Genomic DNA, 15,227 nt, shown 5'->3' with positions numbered 1-15,227 from the left:
CTTTATCACTGTCCACCCTGAAGTGGACCCCACTGTGGGATGAGGGCCAAGGACCTCTGAGTTGGGGCTATGTGATCCTGTGACGTGGAGGCCCAGGATTGTGGGGACCTGCTGGGGAGGCACCTATTAGAAGGTTCTGCCAGCTCTGGCATGGGAGGAAATCTCCCCCAGCTGCGGCACTTCCCCTCACCCTCCTGGGCCTGGAAAGGTGGTGTGGATAGTGCACGGGGAGGGGGGGGCGCCCAAGACACCTGCCTAGGCTGGACACCCAAGGCCAAACTGTCAGAACTGCCCTCCAGTCAGTGCCCCACTCCAGGGTGGGGTTGGCAGAAAGGCGGGGAAGCACTCTGTAGAAAGAGGAACCAGGCAGGGTGAGGAGAGAAGGGGGCCCCTGGGTCACGAGGCCCCAGCAGGGCCGGAAAGAGCTCTCCTCCACCCCCATCAGCACGGACACAGCAAGGGGTATTCAAAGCTGGAGGACAGACCCAAGTGACATAGGGACCACTGCATCCATCCCTGCCTCAGTGTCCCTTCTGCATGCAACTGGGCACCTCACTCCTAGGGGTGTGCACCCTGGCTGGGATCCTTCAGTGCCTGGGGGGATGGAAGGTGAGGCCTTGAGGGGTGACAGTCAGTCCTGCATGTGCCGGCTGGGGGCGGGGACTTGAGGCCCGCGCTAGGAGATCCCCGCCCGCTGGTTTCCTCCGGGGTCAGCCCGGCTCCTTATCAGGCACGGCCAGGCAGCCAGGCCCTTATCTGCACTGGCCCAGCATCCTCTGGCCGCTGCGCCAGGGGTGAGAGGGAGGAAACCCGGCCGCCAGGGGCGGGGAGAGGGCAGGCGGCCCGGAGCTGCTCACTTTCCCTGGAGGGACCTACCCTGTTGCCACCGCCGCCGCGGTGGCCCTTGGGAGCCAAGGAAGCGGGGCGGCCTGATGCTGCGGCCCAAACAGGGCCTCCGGCCGCCAGCAGCACGCAGCGCAGAGGCCCGAGCGCGCGGCGGTGCCTTGCCTGAAGTCGGAACCACATCCTGGACCTGAAGGACAGAGTCACGGCCATCAGCAGGCATCCGGAGCAGTGCTGGGGTAAGAGTGGCGTGGGCCTGAAATTGGGGGATCCCGGACCCGCCTACATTCATTCATTCGTTCCTTCCTTCATTCATCTAGGGGGCCCACTAAGTGAGAGACTAGGCCTAGCTAGGGAAGACAGGGCAGAGGGGCCAGGAATCCCAGACATTGCTGGGACACGCCAGGCCATGAGGCCAAGAGTGAACAGGGATATGGAAGCAGGGTGCAAAGGGGTGGGGAGGACACAAGAGCCAGAGGGAGGATTGGGGCATGACTGTGCTGGGCAGTAGGGTTAGCATCTGGAGTCAATGTCAGCAGTGGGGTCACAGGGGACATTTTCAGCGGGTGGGGGCGTGGTCACTGGAGTGATTATGGAGGACTTTCAGAGTCTGACATGGAGACAATGGGAAGAGCCTCAGGGTTATAGCTGAGGGCCACATGGTCAGCCAGGGAGCAGTGATCAGTGAAGGGTCAGTCAATCGTGGAGGGATTCCAAGGTCCATGGTGTCCATGAAGGGTCTTGGGATCAGATCTGAGGGTTTAAGGGGCACCCTGTGGTCAAAGGGTCCATCATGGGCTCCCTGCCTTGCCCTTCCCTCCAGGCTCCAGGCGAGAGGGGATTCTGGAAGAAGGGAAATTTGCTCAGGGGCTCTACAACTAAGGCCTCATGGGTCACAGACAGCTCAGAAGCAGCATTGCTGAGCTCAGTGCTGCCCAGCACCTCAGTGGGCACCTCCTGTCCTTGTGTTGGACCCCCTCCCATGTCCTGGTAGTTTCTGGGCCCACCCTGCATCTGCCTTTGCCCACTGAACTGCCACCCCCTCCAGTCTTCCTCCCATTTGAGGGCTCTGTTGGGCTAAGGGTGGGGGGTGGCTTCTGATTCCCCCCTCCCCGCTGGCTTCCTTCCTCCCACAGGTGAGCACCCCCTCGGGGTCCATGTGCCCGCCCGAGGCCCAGGCAGAGGTGGGCCCCACCATGACCGAGAAGGCCAAGATGGTGTGTGCCCCCAGCCCAGTGCCTGCCCCGCCCCCAAAGCCTGCCTCCCCTGGGCCCCCAAAGGCGGAGGAGGTGGGCCACAGAGGCTCCTCGCCACCCAGGCTGCCCCCTGGCGTGCCAGTGATCAGCCTGGGCCACACCAGGCCCCCAGGGGCAGCCATGGCCACCACGGAACTAAGCACCCTCCGTCCCCCGCTGCTGCAACTCTCCACCCTGGGAACCGCCCCAGCGCCCCTGGCCCTGCATTACCACCCTCACCCCTTCCTCAACAGGTCAGTGGGGGACTGGGGCCTGGGGGGAATCCGGGGTCAGGGTCCTTACCCACAAGGCATTAGTGACCCACGACCCCTTACAGCCTCTACATTGGGCCAGCAGGACCTTTCAGCATCTTCCCTAGCAGCCGGCTGAAGCGGAGACCAAGCCATTGTGAGCTGGAGCTGGCTGAGGGTGAGTATGGGTTTGTGTTCGCCCAGCCACCTCTGCTGGGGCCCACGTCTGTCACATAGCCTTCCGCAGGGAAAGGTTATGTGACATCGCACACAGACATACACAGGACAGCCCACACAGGGGCTCAGTACTCAGGCAGGTTACGCCCACGTGCAAAACCCCAGAAAAATGGCCAGTTCCACACAAGCACAGCCACCCAACGAGCCACAAAGGGTCGCGGCAAGACACAGCATGGCATGGGGGCTTCAAAATGACAGCCACGCACATGCGCAGGCACACAGGAAACAGCCACGGGACAGCAACCATCCAAGAGACAGCCACACAAGAGAGAGAGTCACAGGACCGCAACCACAGCCACTGAGGTCCATGGCCACACAGGAATTAGCCACACAACCACACGGCAATGATCACACACCACAGCCATTTAGATATACCAGGAGTTCACAAGGCCACCTGAGACATGAACGGCACCACAATCACTGGGAGAGAAACTCTCAGAATGAGAATGAGGACCATAGGGACAGCTCCCCGGACCGGCAGCCACACTCCCTAGAGACTTTCAGCCCTTAACATCAAGGTGTAGACAGAGGTACAGAAGGCTTCAGTTGTCTGCAGCTTGGGCCTGTGACAGTCCTTGTCTAGGCAGCTTAGAGGTGGGGCTGCGGGGGCTGCTAACTGGCAGGAGGGCTACACGTGGATCCTACGTGTGTATCCCTTGGGTGGAGAAAGGCCCAGCTCCCCGCCGGGGATGAAGTCCCATGAGGGTGCTGGGAGTCTGGAGTAAGGGCAGGTAGGGGTGCCTGCCTCCCCCGGGCCATGGCGCCAACCCTGCCACTCCTGTCCTCAGGGCACCAGCCCCAGAAGGTGGCCCGGCGCGTGTTCACCAACAGTCGGGAGCGCTGGCGGCAGCAGAACGTGAACGGCGCCTTCGCCGAGCTCAGGAAACTGCTGCCAACGCACCCGCCCGACCGGAAGCTGAGCAAGAACGAGGTGCTCCGCCTGGCCATGAAATACATTGGCTTCCTGGTGCGGCTGCTGCGCGACCAGGCAGCGGCTCTGGCCGCAGGCTCCGCCCCTCCAGGGCCCCGCAAACGGCCGGCGCACCGAGCCCTGGACGACGGCGCCCGCCGCGGGCCTTGTCGCAAGGCCGAGGTGGTGGCGCGCCCGCAGCCCGCGCCCCCAGGCGGCCCCGATGGCAGCCCCGGTGGGGCGGGCCGACCCATCAAGACAGAAAAAGCGGCTGTGAGTCCGGAGGTGCGATGACCTCCACGGTGTCGCCTCTGAGCCGAAGGGCACTGGGAACTCAGCCCAGGGCCGTCCAGGAAGGGGCGGACGACGCTCAGCGCCTGCTCTGGAGATAACTCCCCCGAAGAAGGACCAGTGAAGAGTCCCCTACAGGGGAAAGGGCCCGGGGGTCTGGAAGGGCGACCGTCGCCCCCAGGGGCCCTGCAGACCCTTTTATCGCCCACCGCCCGCTGGAAGTGGCCTTGTCCGCGTACCCCTCCCGGGGGAGAGGCCCGGGAACCAACACGTCATCGGAGCGGTCATCGGACCCAAGTGGTGCCGCATTTTTACGTGCTGGGGTCACCGAGGGAGGTGGGGAGGGACCGGAGAGCCTACTCCTTTCTCACCGGCGCCCCCTCCCGGAGACCAAGAGATACGCGCTCCTCGACGGTAGCGGCCGCCGGCCTGGCGGGAGGAGAGAGGCGCAGAATCCATGCGGCGGCCCCCCCCCCCCCACCGATCCCGAAACTGTCCCGCACGATCGCGTTAGCGAAGGCTCAGGCGCTCTTGCTTTTGTTTTTCTTTATTTCTTTATTTCACATACACATTAGCCATTCAATGGAGAAGCCGGAGAGAGTCAGGCAAAGATGGTATAACAGAAGCGCAGTGACGGGGGCGGGTTGGGGTGGGGCGGGGCGGAGAGGGAACGTACGGGCTGGCTGCCTACTTGCATTCCGCTAGGACACTGAAAACCCAGAAAACAAAACAGACAGTAAACTACCCTTGTTTCTTATGTATCTCAGTGCAGAGACGGGGGTGGAGGGCAGAGAGGGGGAGACCAGGCTGAAGGAAGAGGAGCGGAGGGACGGGGACGCTAAGGGGGAAGCACACCAAATCCATTAGTACTATATATAGAGATACTCGTATATACTGCGTTTCTTAGCCTAAGAAGAAACTTGTTTGACGGGACGGGCGGCCTTTGCGGTCCGCGATGCTGGTGCTGGTCGGGCGCACGGATCTCCCGGGGCCGAAGCGGGGCTGGCCCAGGCTGGCTTGCGGGGGGAGGGGGGCGCCCCAAGGGTGGGTGGGGGGAGCAGAGGCGGGGCTGGGGTGCCCCTCGGGCTCTCGATTGGGGGACGAAAGTTCTCGTGACTTTATTGCTCCTTTATTTTCTCTCGTGTGTGTGTGTGTGTCGGGGGGGAGTGTCCGTTCAGCACGGTCGGGGTGGGGAAGTGGTGGGTCGTCTGAGCCACCCGGCCCCTCTGGGACCCAGAGCGCGGCGTCCGCTCCGCCAGCACGGGGGTGAGAACAAGGCACTAGGTCGGCCGGCCAGCGCGGGGGCGGGTGTGTAAGGCAGTCGACGGGGTTGGTTGCAGGGTAAGGATGGGGCTGTGTGCGGGGCCGTGTGCGTGCGTGCGTGCGTGCGCGGGCCTGGGCGAATCGACCTGTCAGCTTGGCTGGTCCTGTCCTGGAGCGTCGAGCCTTCCCCGTACTCCCCGGAGGGTGACCGGGGTGGGGGTGGGAGGGTGATGTTGAGTCGCGGGCGCCGGGGAAGCGGTGGGGGGCGGGGGAGGGGAGAAACTACCAACTTGCTGAGCGCGCTCCTGATAATGCTGGTGAGGGTCAAGTTGGCGTCTGGCTCAAAGAAGGACGCTCGGGTTGGAGAGGGAGGGAGGGGACGTTTGTTCGTTGGCATTGACCTCTGCGGGGGAGGGGCTGGGGACCCCCCGCCGCGCCCCCGGGCCCGGACGGGGATGGGGCGAGGAGGGGGCGCTGGGCCCCGGGGAGGGGGCGCCCGGGGAGACCCGCGGCCAGAGCAGCCCGCCGCCGGGCGCACGCCGCTGTCCCGTTCCGTTAAACTCAACAAAGAAGGGATATGCGTGTTCCTAACAAGTGCAGGATATTTAATTGATTCATAAACTTATGTATAATAGTTTGTGGGTTTTTTAAAACGTACTTTATAATGTAGAAGCACCAGGGTTTTTATGTTGAATTATCTTTAAAATAATTTTCTCTCGTCCTTTTCCTTTTTGATCTTGTGTTGGTTTTTTAATGTCGAGGTGTTGTTTTTTTATTTTTCAATTCTAAAATGTGAACGTTTCCTTCAGCCCTCCCACCGAAACCGAGAACGAACGACGAAACAAATAAAAACCCCAGATCATCCTCGTCAACGCAGGAAAACGACTTAAAAAAAAAAAAAAAGAACAAAAAAAAAAAAAAAGGAAAAAACACTCAGCTTTCGTTACCCCCGCACAAGGCGGGGCAGGCCCGGTTCTTTTAGCGTCCCCAGAGCCGCGAGGACATTACAACAAAAATAGAATTTTTTTTTCTTAATCTCTTAACATACAAAGATAGGAAAACTCTCTGATGCATTGCACTTGGTTCAATGAAAAAAAAAAAAGTTCATTTCCCCCATATATATTTTTTGTGGGTTTTTTCTCTTCTAACACGTCCCCACATCTCCTGTCGCCCTCGTCGCCCCTCGCCTGCCCCTCACAACAACACTTAGGAAAGGAGCGGCCCCCAACCCCCGTGCCCACCCCGGCAGCCCTGCAGGGCGCGCTCCCGCCCCGGCCCAGCTGGCCTGCAGCTTCCGACCTCGCCTGGGCGGGCGCCCCGCAGACCCCCGCCCCCGAGGACCCACCGCGCCCGCGGCCCCGATTGTCTTCGAGGGAAGGGGCGTGTGCGGCCGGGCAGGGGGGCAGGGGTCCCTTCTGCTCCCCTCTCAGCTCTGACCCTGTTTAGCCAACCAAACTGAAAAATCATTGCACTTTGACCGCGCGTCACGCCCGGCCCACCCGGCCCCCCACCCCCCGCCCTACTCCCCACGACCCCCAGGCTCCCGCGGATTCCCCTATCCCCTGCTTCTCAGACCCGGTCCTCCTCGAGGGCTGCACGCGGATGGGGGAGGGGCTTCGCTCAACTTCCAACAAAAGCCACCCCTGGGGCCAGCCACCTTGTGGCTTCCAGCTGGGGAGGAGGCACCACTCAAGCTGGCCCCTTTTGCCCCAGGTAAGAGCTCTCCTCTCCTCTCCAGCCACCTCCCTCCCCTCCTTCCCTCCCTTTGCTTGGGGCCACAGCCTCACAAACTAGATTCACAATAAATAAAGCCCATAACCCACCCCTATGTGGTGCAACGTTGGGTTGATTGACTTTCAGAGGATCCTGACCTGTGCTTTGTGTTTTCATACAGTTAAGAAGGAGAGAGAAAGAGAGAGAGGCACAAGGACTCCAGAAGGGGGCCAAGATGCAGGGAGGAGGGAGTAAGGCACAGAAAGACAAGCCAGAGGGGCCAAGTCACACCCTGGAGGCGGGCTGGGCGTGCTCTTGCTCCCCTCCCTCCCAGGGGGGCTTCTGAAGACCCTCTGGACAGGCCCCCAACCATCCCTTGGGGGAGGAGGGGGCTGTGGTGATGGTGGTGGGGGAGAGCTACTTCTTGTGGTGTGTTACCAAATTGTTCCCAAGTTGCTCAAATGGAGGAGTTCCCAATTGCAACAGCAAAAGACCGAAACAATGAATGCCCCACCCCTAAATAAAGAGTAAAGACATTACAGCTGAAATCCAGAGAGAAGTGGCCATGGGGGTGGCGTGGGGGAAAGGGGAGGCAGAGAAAGCTCCAAAACACTTTTGAAAAAGGACGACACCCAACACCCTCCAAAGGAACTGAAAGTCGGCAAGCAGGACGCCTACCTAGCGCGGGTGGCGGTTTAGCCAACGGCAGCGGCGGCTGCCTCGTCCTCCTCGCTCGACTCCGGGGTCCCCTTTCTGCTCCACTCTCCGGCCCGGCCACAGCAGGGCTGTCTGCGTAGGGGCAGGGGCAGGGACCGATGGGGCGGAGCGAGGGCACCTGCATGCGGGGCTGGGGTGTGGGGGCAACCTGGGGCCCACCTCCCCTCACGTGTAGCATGTCAGGACGGTGACCTTCCTGGCCTGCCTTGGGAGAGAGGGAAGAGGGACCTGTCCCAGGCTGGGATGGGCTGTCTAGAGCATTCCGACCTTTTCCTATGGACTGTACAGAGGGGTTTGGGGCCCGGGGAACTGCCCCTGCAGCTCAGGGTCGGGTGGTAGAACACCCTCCATTCTGGGAGCACAAAACTAGCTCCGGGAGATGCCCCCTGCCCAGCCGGGGTTGGGGGGCTTCTAGCCCGAGGGTGGGGCAGAGGGACATCGCGAGGCTACCCTGCCTCACCCGGTCCAGAGCAGCTGGGGGAAGAAGCCAGAGGCAAAGGCAGTGAGGGAGGGAGGGGGTGGAGTCTGGAGGGGAGAGCCCTCTGGATCTGCACCCCATCATCTTTACAAGCTGGTCCTCTGAGCTCCCTAGTGAAGCTCCGGCCCTAGTCGAGGGTGGGGTTCCCCTAGGAAGGGTGAGGGTGGGGGACAGGCCCCTTCAGAATTGTGCTGGTTGCTTTGTTTGGGGATTTTGCTCCTTCCCCAGAAGGCCGGGACGGGATGTGGGGGGAGGAAGGCAGTTCTGCATCCTTTCTTTCTGTCCTCTACTTGACAGAGTCCGTTTTGCATGTTTCTTTCTGCTTGGCTGCTGGTGCACAGCTCCACCGAGACCTCTTCTGAGGCTCTCCGAGAACTGAGCTGCTTCTGGGGGCCTGCAGGGGTCCCCGGGCTGGAGGAGAGAAGGGCTGAGTGGCTGACGACGTCTAATTTTTGCTTTTCGGTGGGGCTGGGCTGGGCTGGGGGATTTTTTTCCACGTCTCAAAATTTCTTCTCCCCCCTTTTGAGGAACCTCTTCTTTTCATTTTGCCATTTCTTTTGTCGATCTTATCAGAGGAACCAGGACTGAAATGGGACGAAAAAAGAGGCGATATTGAGAATAGCAGGGGCAAGTCCCTTCTTGCTCCCACCTGGTCCTGTGACTCCAGGCTGGTTCCTGAGGCCCATGGAGGGTCCAGCTCCAGCAGAGCCAAGGACACCAACACCTCGTGCAGAGGTACATCCCCACTCTGTCGGTCCCTCCTATGGGGATCCTGACCCCCCAGGAGACCCTGCCTCCGGTGCTAGAGTCCAGCTGGCCGTCTCGTGGGTAACGTGCCCAGCGGGTGAACCCCGTGGCTGGCACTGGCACAAGCACAGACCTGGGATCTGGCCATGTTTCCAACTGTTTAGGTTTTTGTGGGGGTCCTGGAGGGTGGGGGAGGATGCCAGGCTACAGCTTTTGTCCCCAGAGGGGTTTGGGGAGTGGCGTGGGGGTAGCCCAGCTTCTTGCTGAGTTTTCTTTCTGTCTCTTTGGATTAAAAGCAGAAATTCCCATCTGCATAGCTCAGCTAAGGTCCCACAGCCTGAAAGTCTGGGGAGGGGTGGGTACCACATGGCTTCAGTCCCTAGCAGTACCAGGCCTGGGGGAAGGGATCAGTAGCCCAGTGGGCTTGATCTTCTACCCTCCTGGGCGCCACGCCCTGTGGAAGACCTGAGGCTCCCTCGGGTGGGCATCGCTTCCCTCAGGGTGCCAGCAGGGGGCGCCGCCTTCCCACAAACAGGCTCTGGCAGCCACTCAGTACAAAACACACCTAGGGTGGACCCCTGGGAACTGGGCTGCCTGGCAGAACCCTCCACAAAAGGCTCTGGCCCCACCTCATGGCCAAGGGGCGGGGCAGGGGGTTCTCCTCTATGGTCTACAGTGCCTGGGTATGTCTGGTGGTACCCTCGGGGCAAAATGGTGGTGGGTGGTCCCTGAAAATGCATCTTGGGGCCTCTCTCCTGCTCAGGGTCACAGACTCAGATCTGCAGAGGCCAAGCAGAGCTAACTACAGAGCATGCACCTGGTGCGGACTCATTCTATCCTCACTCCAACCCTGCACAGAAGCCAGGTGAAGAGAGGGTGGCTGAACTGCCCAAGGCCACACAGCCCACAGGGCCAAGCTGGGACTCAAATGCAGGGGGCAGCTCAGACTCAATGCTCCTAACTGCTATGTGTGGCGTGTTCACAGGGAGGCAGGGTCTGTGGTGACCAGGACACCAGCACCTTTCCAAGGCTGTGGCCAAGGCTGCCACATCAGGGTGAGGGCCTAGGGTGGCTAGATCAGCCAAATTTTCAAAAGAAGCTTGAGGGGCTTCCCTGGCCGTCCAGTGGTTAAGACTCTGAGCTTCCAATGCAGGGGGTGCGGGTTCGATCCCTGGTCGGGGAACTAAGATCCCACATGCCATGTGGTACGGCCAAAAATAAATTAATTTATTAATTTGAAAAAAAAAAAAAAAAAGAAGCTTGAAAGTCCAGACAATTTCATGTGAAATTTTTCCAATATTTGAAACACTTGTCTTGGTCACACAGATTATGCCTACAGCCCTCAGGCTCTGGTTTGGAACCGCAGGCCATGGTCCACCGTGAGATGGAGACATCAAGTTTTAGAGTTAGAAAGGGCCTTGGTTATATGAGATCATAGATGTTTACTAAACCTATCGTGGCAGTCATTTCGTGATGTATGTAAGTCAAGTCATTATGTTGTACACTTTAAACTTATACAATGCTATATGTCAATTATATCTCAATGAAACTGGAAAAAAGAAGAAAGACAGGGCCTTGGAGATCATCTAGAACTTTCTGGGACAATGGAAATATTCTCTGTTTGTGCTGTCCAATGCAGTAGCCACTAACAACGCATGGCTTCTAAGCTCTTGAAATATGGCTAGTGTGACCAAGGGACTAAATTTTTCTCTAGTTATTTACTTTAAACAGCCACATGTGGCCAGTGGCTACCACACAGGATAGTGCAGATGGAGGGCATTTGGAAACACGGGGGTTTGGGGTTGCCACAATGACTGGGGGCACTGCTAGCATTTACTGGGTGGGCAGAGATACTACACTTCCTGCCATGTACTGGACAACATGCAGAGAGGAGACCTGCCCTCCTCTGATGGAGCTCCTGGAGCACCTGCCCAAAGTTCAACCCCATCGACTGATTTTAGGCCAAATGGAGGCTCATGGGGGCCTAGCAAGGTGTGGGGGAAACCCGGGCCTGAGGCATTCTCAGAGTGGCTGGGGGAGGGCTGGTTCAGCCGCCAGCTCCCAGGCTTCGGTCCTGGCCGGAGGAACAGGGGAGCTGCCCGGGTGAGGCCCCTGTCCCTGCAGGCTCGGGTGTTAGTGTTCTCTGGGACACACACACACCTTCCCGAGGGGAGACTACACCAGAAGCCTTACACCATCACCCTGGCTGTGAGCCTGCCCCTCCCCCTTCCTGTGAGGGAAGAGGCCGGGGACAACCAGTACAGGGAGGACCTGCTTGGCCTCAATGCCCTTGGCAGGCCAAGCCGAGGCCCCAGACTGGCCCCGTTGGGGTCTCCTGAGCTGCACAGTGGCGGGGGGCGGGGGGGACGTGCTCAGATTGAGGGGCCCTCCCCTCAGAGGAGGAAGACTCTGGTTCCAGGCCTGGAGTCAGGGACAAAGACAACTCCGACGGGACTCCCCGGTGCCTCCCCACGGGTCCCAGAGATGGGGGATCTGCTGGCAAGCACGGAGCGGCTTTTTCTGCTCACCCCTCCCTGCTTCCTGAGCCAGGTCCAAAATTGATTAAAACTAAGTAAAAAACGCTGCCCAGGGAATGACAAAATTGGTAAAATTCTCTTTTCTTCCCTCGTTCTATTGTTCTCTCTCCATCTGGTGCTCCAGAGATCAGCTAAAGTCACTGGTTACTGTGGAAACCACCCCCCAGTGGACCCCCTGCGCCCGCCGCAGCCGCCTGCCTGCCCCCAGGCCCGAGGGCTCCCCGCTCGCTCGGCTTGTCCGACTCCGGCCCCCCAACCCCCATCCCCAGACACACCTGCCTGCTCAGGGCCCCGGCCCAAGGCTCCTTGTAGGAACAAGGGGAAGAAAAACTGTTTCCCAAACTTGCCTCAGATTCTGAGTTGGCCCCAACATCCAAGCAAAGTGAGCAGAGAAAGTGAAGAAGGGAAAGCATGTGGAAGCGGAAATGGGGTGAATGGGGAGGGCTCATGGCAGTGGTCCCCGAGAGTGAGCAAGCGCATATACAGTCAGAGCTGCAGGGCGGACAGCGCGAGGGAGGGTGGGCAGGCAGGGGCACCAGAGCCCTGCCGCCTGGTGCCAGCCCAGAGCCAGGAGGGGAGGCCCTCCTGCTGTCCCTTCCTCTGGCACCCCCTCCTGCCCTCTACCAGCAGGGCTCTCTTGGCCTCCCTGGCACAGAGCGGAGGGGGCTGGCTCCAGCCCCTGCTCGGAGCCATTGTTTTTCTTCTCAACACCCCCAAGTTCAAGTTCATCTGGGTGTTACATCATGTCTGGTTGCTCCTGGAAACCAGACGGGTCAGACGTGACTCTGGGGAAAGGGGGTGGGAAGCTGGAGGGGGTTGAAGTTCTCCTCCCCTCCCCTCCTTGCCACTAGGGAGCTCTGAAGTTTGAAGTTTGACAAAGTTTTTTGGCTTTTTTTTTTTTTTTTTTTTTTTTTAGGGAGGGAAAGGAAAAGGGAAAAAAACAAAACCTTAAACCACACACACAAAACTTCCATCCACCAACTTTCTTTGGACTTGGGCCTCAGAGCAAAGAGGGAGCAGAAGCTGAAAGAGGTGTTCCCAGGGCTGAGGAAGCCTCCAAGGCCCTGGGCTCACAGGGTGTGTTTTTGTAAAATGCGCAAAAGAAAAAGGTATTTGCATGCTCCCCTCCCCTCCATTCCCCAGAAGCCTCATACTGTAAAAGCTGCCTCTGCCCTGCTCCGGAGGCTGGTCCCTGTGCCCTGAGGGCCCTGGGCTCTACAGGCTATTCCCAGCCTCTTGGGGACAGGCACAGGGAGGAGAGGACCTGCGTGCAAGTGTGTGCAAAGATGCCTGTGCAAAACCAGGTCCAGGGGCCTCCAGCAGGAGGGCTGGAGGGGTGGCATTTCCTTGTGGGAACTGGGGGCAGATGGCAGCAGGACTGGGGGCTCCAGCAGCCTGGCCTCCCCTCTAACAGGATTCACAGGACGTGGGGGAGCCGCCCCTCCAGGGCGGCTTTGAGCCCTGCCTTACCCTCAGTGCCAGAGTCTCTGGGCACATGGCCCACCAGGCCGCCTCTGTCCCTCCTCCACCCCCAACCCAGCCCACCCAAAACCAAGGAAGAGGGGAGGGCCAGGGGCTAGGGCATCCAGCCGGAGCAAAAGGAGAGCAACAAGGCAGACCCTGTCCTCCTCCGGATGGAGCCTCCTGCTTCCATCTTTGCTTCCACCAGGCCTGGCCCAGAGCGCCTCTAGCCTTGGGTCCTTGGCTGCCTTCCCCAGGGCCAGGGCTGTCAGAGCTAATTATCCAATTAGCTGATTAGCCAGGGGGCCTGGGGGCTGCCTGGGGAGGCAGGCTCAGCTGGGCATGCAAAAGCCTGAGCCTTCCAGCCCTGCCCCAGCCTCTTCTCCCGGACTGCCCCAAGGATCCCTGCCTCCTCCCGGACACCAAGATGCCCCCACCCCTGCCTGCATCCACCTGGTGGGCAGGGCCTCCTACCTGAGACTGCTGTGGGATGTTCAGAAAGTTGCCGTCCCGGGGTCCGATGCTGACAAACCGGTTGGCAGAGGAGGCGCCTGTCGTTGCGAATGCTGTGGGGAGCAGGGGAGAGAGGGAGAGACCCCGTGAGGACTTGGAGCCTGCCCGGGCACTGCCCTTTGGGACTGCTGAGAGAGGGAGAGACTAGGTTAGACCATGTTGCCCGGGCTTAAGCTGGCAGTGGGAAGGACAGGCCCGAGGGGCCCCCTCCTCCTCTCACTGGACCAGGAGCACACAGTCCCCCACCCCTGGCACTCCGTTGCAGCCAGGCATCCTCTTTCATGGCCCTGGAGGCTATAGCTGAGGCCCCATGGGCCCACTTCTGTCCCCTAAACAGGCACCAGGCAGGGCCAGGGATACCCCTCGTCCCAGAGCACCCGAAGCAAATACCCTCGCTTTCCTACCGGCCCTCTTGGGTCTGGAGAAGAGGGAGCCGGGGAGGGTGGGAGTTCTGGCAGACCGGCCCCATCCTGCTTGGAGAAGGCCATCTCAGCCAGGCCACCCCTCCAACGGGGGTGCCTAGTTGGGTGCTACACCACTTACCACTCTGGGCCCAAGGACGGGGCCGGTGGTTTGGGAAACCTGAAGGGTCCCAACAGAGGGCTGAGCTGGGTGGGTCAGGGTCAGAGAGGGGTCTGAGAGCTGGCTGCTGGCTCAGGCACAGGGGTGGCAAGGCTCAGGCCCGGCACACACTCTCCTCCTTCGATGGATGAGCCAGGTCCTGTGGTCCTGCTGTTCCCCGGGACCCGAGGTACAAGACGAGGAGGAGGCCAGAGGGCCTGGCAAAGGCCCAGGGCTTGGGCTCCGGGGCAACGGTTCTAGGGTCTGGGGGGCAAATGGGCCAAATACCCAGGAGCTCTTCTTGGGCTGTCTGGCTGGAGCCCTATGGGAGGGGACTGGCGCTGCACCCCCAGGAGGAAGGATGCCCCCAGAGAGGACGAGGAGTGTCACAGCTAACTGGGAGCCCCCACCCCACCACCCCCTGCACCAGATACACCCCAGGGACCCCGTGCTCACCAGATTCTGTCCATAAGTGGCCCCCAGCCACCCCGCAGCCTGGCTCCCCCTCTCCCACCCTGCCCACCTCCAATGACCATGACCATGACTTCGTGTCTTGTGGCGGATGCAGATGAGAAGATGGCATGAAGAGGATGGACAGGGGAAAAGAACTCAAACCAAGAAAAAAGAAGGTGAGACAGAGAGCGCGAGACGAAGAAAAGTGGTGAGATGGGCCACCCCTTCCGCCGCTGTCCCGAAGTCCTGGCCCACGGCCTGCCAGCCCCCAGAGCGCCCGAAGCGCTGCCCACCCCCCACCCACAGTCCCACAGACGGCACGCCGCCCACCCTCCGCCTCTCCTGTCCTTCAAGCGTCGTCGGGTCTAGCTTGGGCCTCTCAACTCAGATTTTTCTCTTCCCTTTGACAAAATTTGTCATCGGTTTAAAAAAAAAAAAAAAAAAGAAAGAGAGAGAGAGAAAGAGATGAAGTAAGCCAAGGCCCAGAGCCCTTCCTTGTCCTTGGAACATCCAACCTGGGGAAGAAATTGAGGGAAGGGAGAGGGATGGGAAGGGGGGGAAAAAAAAAGAGGAACAACGAGAAACCAAATGTGAGACTGAAGGCTGAAGGGAGGGGGTCGGGGGCTGGCCTGCTGCATCTTTAGAGGCCTGAGGGACCCAGAATGGAGGTGAGGGGGGCAAAGGCAAAAAGGGGATGGTGGTGGCGTCGCCTTGTGGTCACATTTAATTTTCTTGGTGTGGGGGGGGGGCACAACGAAACAACAAAAAAATCAAAAAACGAAAAAACAAAAAATGAAAAAACAGCAATTAGGCATGAAGATGGCATGGCTGTGCCTCCCCTCCCCCCTCCCCCCCTGGCCAGCACCCCTGGCCTGTGTGCCCCACTGTGCTCCCTCTCCCGCCCCCCGGAAGGGGCCTGGGCCAGGGGCCCCAGCTGGGAGCAGCGGGCGGGCAGGGGGGCTAGTGGGGTGCTGGCTGGTGCAACTAAGGCCCAGGAGGCCGTGGTTGGGGGGCTCA

General features: G+C 60.0%; 2 protein-coding genes across 8 annotated transcripts in view; one reads left to right on the top strand and one right to left on the bottom strand.

The window, feature by feature from the left end:
- Positions 1-446: 446 nt before the first annotated feature.
- Positions 447-4,400, top strand: LYL1 (LYL1 basic helix-loop-helix family member). Its single transcript, XM_030879907.2, has 4 exons — positions 447-1,082; positions 1,980-2,332; positions 2,416-2,507; positions 3,355-4,400. The coding sequence occupies exons 2-4, from the start codon at positions 2,001-2,003 to the stop codon at positions 3,768-3,770; spliced, it is 840 nt and encodes a 279-aa protein (XP_030735767.1). The 5' UTR covers positions 447-1,082; positions 1,980-2,000; the 3' UTR covers positions 3,771-4,400.
- A 1,703-nt stretch (positions 4,401-6,103) lies between these two features.
- NFIX (nuclear factor I X) overlaps positions 6,104-15,227 on the bottom strand; it is a 96,386-nt gene continuing 87,262 nt past the window's right edge. For all 7 annotated transcript variants that reach the window (XM_030879900.2, XM_030879901.2, XM_060297020.1 and 4 more), the window contains 2 exons: positions 13,158-13,249; positions 6,104-8,522 (listed from right to left, as the gene is read on the bottom strand). In XM_030879900.2, coding sequence (XP_030735760.1) covers positions 8,508-8,522; positions 13,158-13,249 — 107 coding nt within the window. In that variant the 3' untranslated portion in view covers positions 6,104-8,507. The remainder of the gene's footprint in view (positions 8,523-13,157; positions 13,250-15,227) is intronic.

The sequence above is a fragment of the Globicephala melas genome, chromosome 3 (genome assembly GCF_963455315.2).
Source record: "Globicephala melas chromosome 3, mGloMel1.2, whole genome shotgun sequence".
In the NCBI taxonomy this organism is placed as follows: domain Eukaryota; kingdom Metazoa; phylum Chordata; class Mammalia; order Artiodactyla; family Delphinidae; genus Globicephala; species Globicephala melas.
This window is presented reverse-complemented; position numbering and strand designations above follow the sequence as displayed.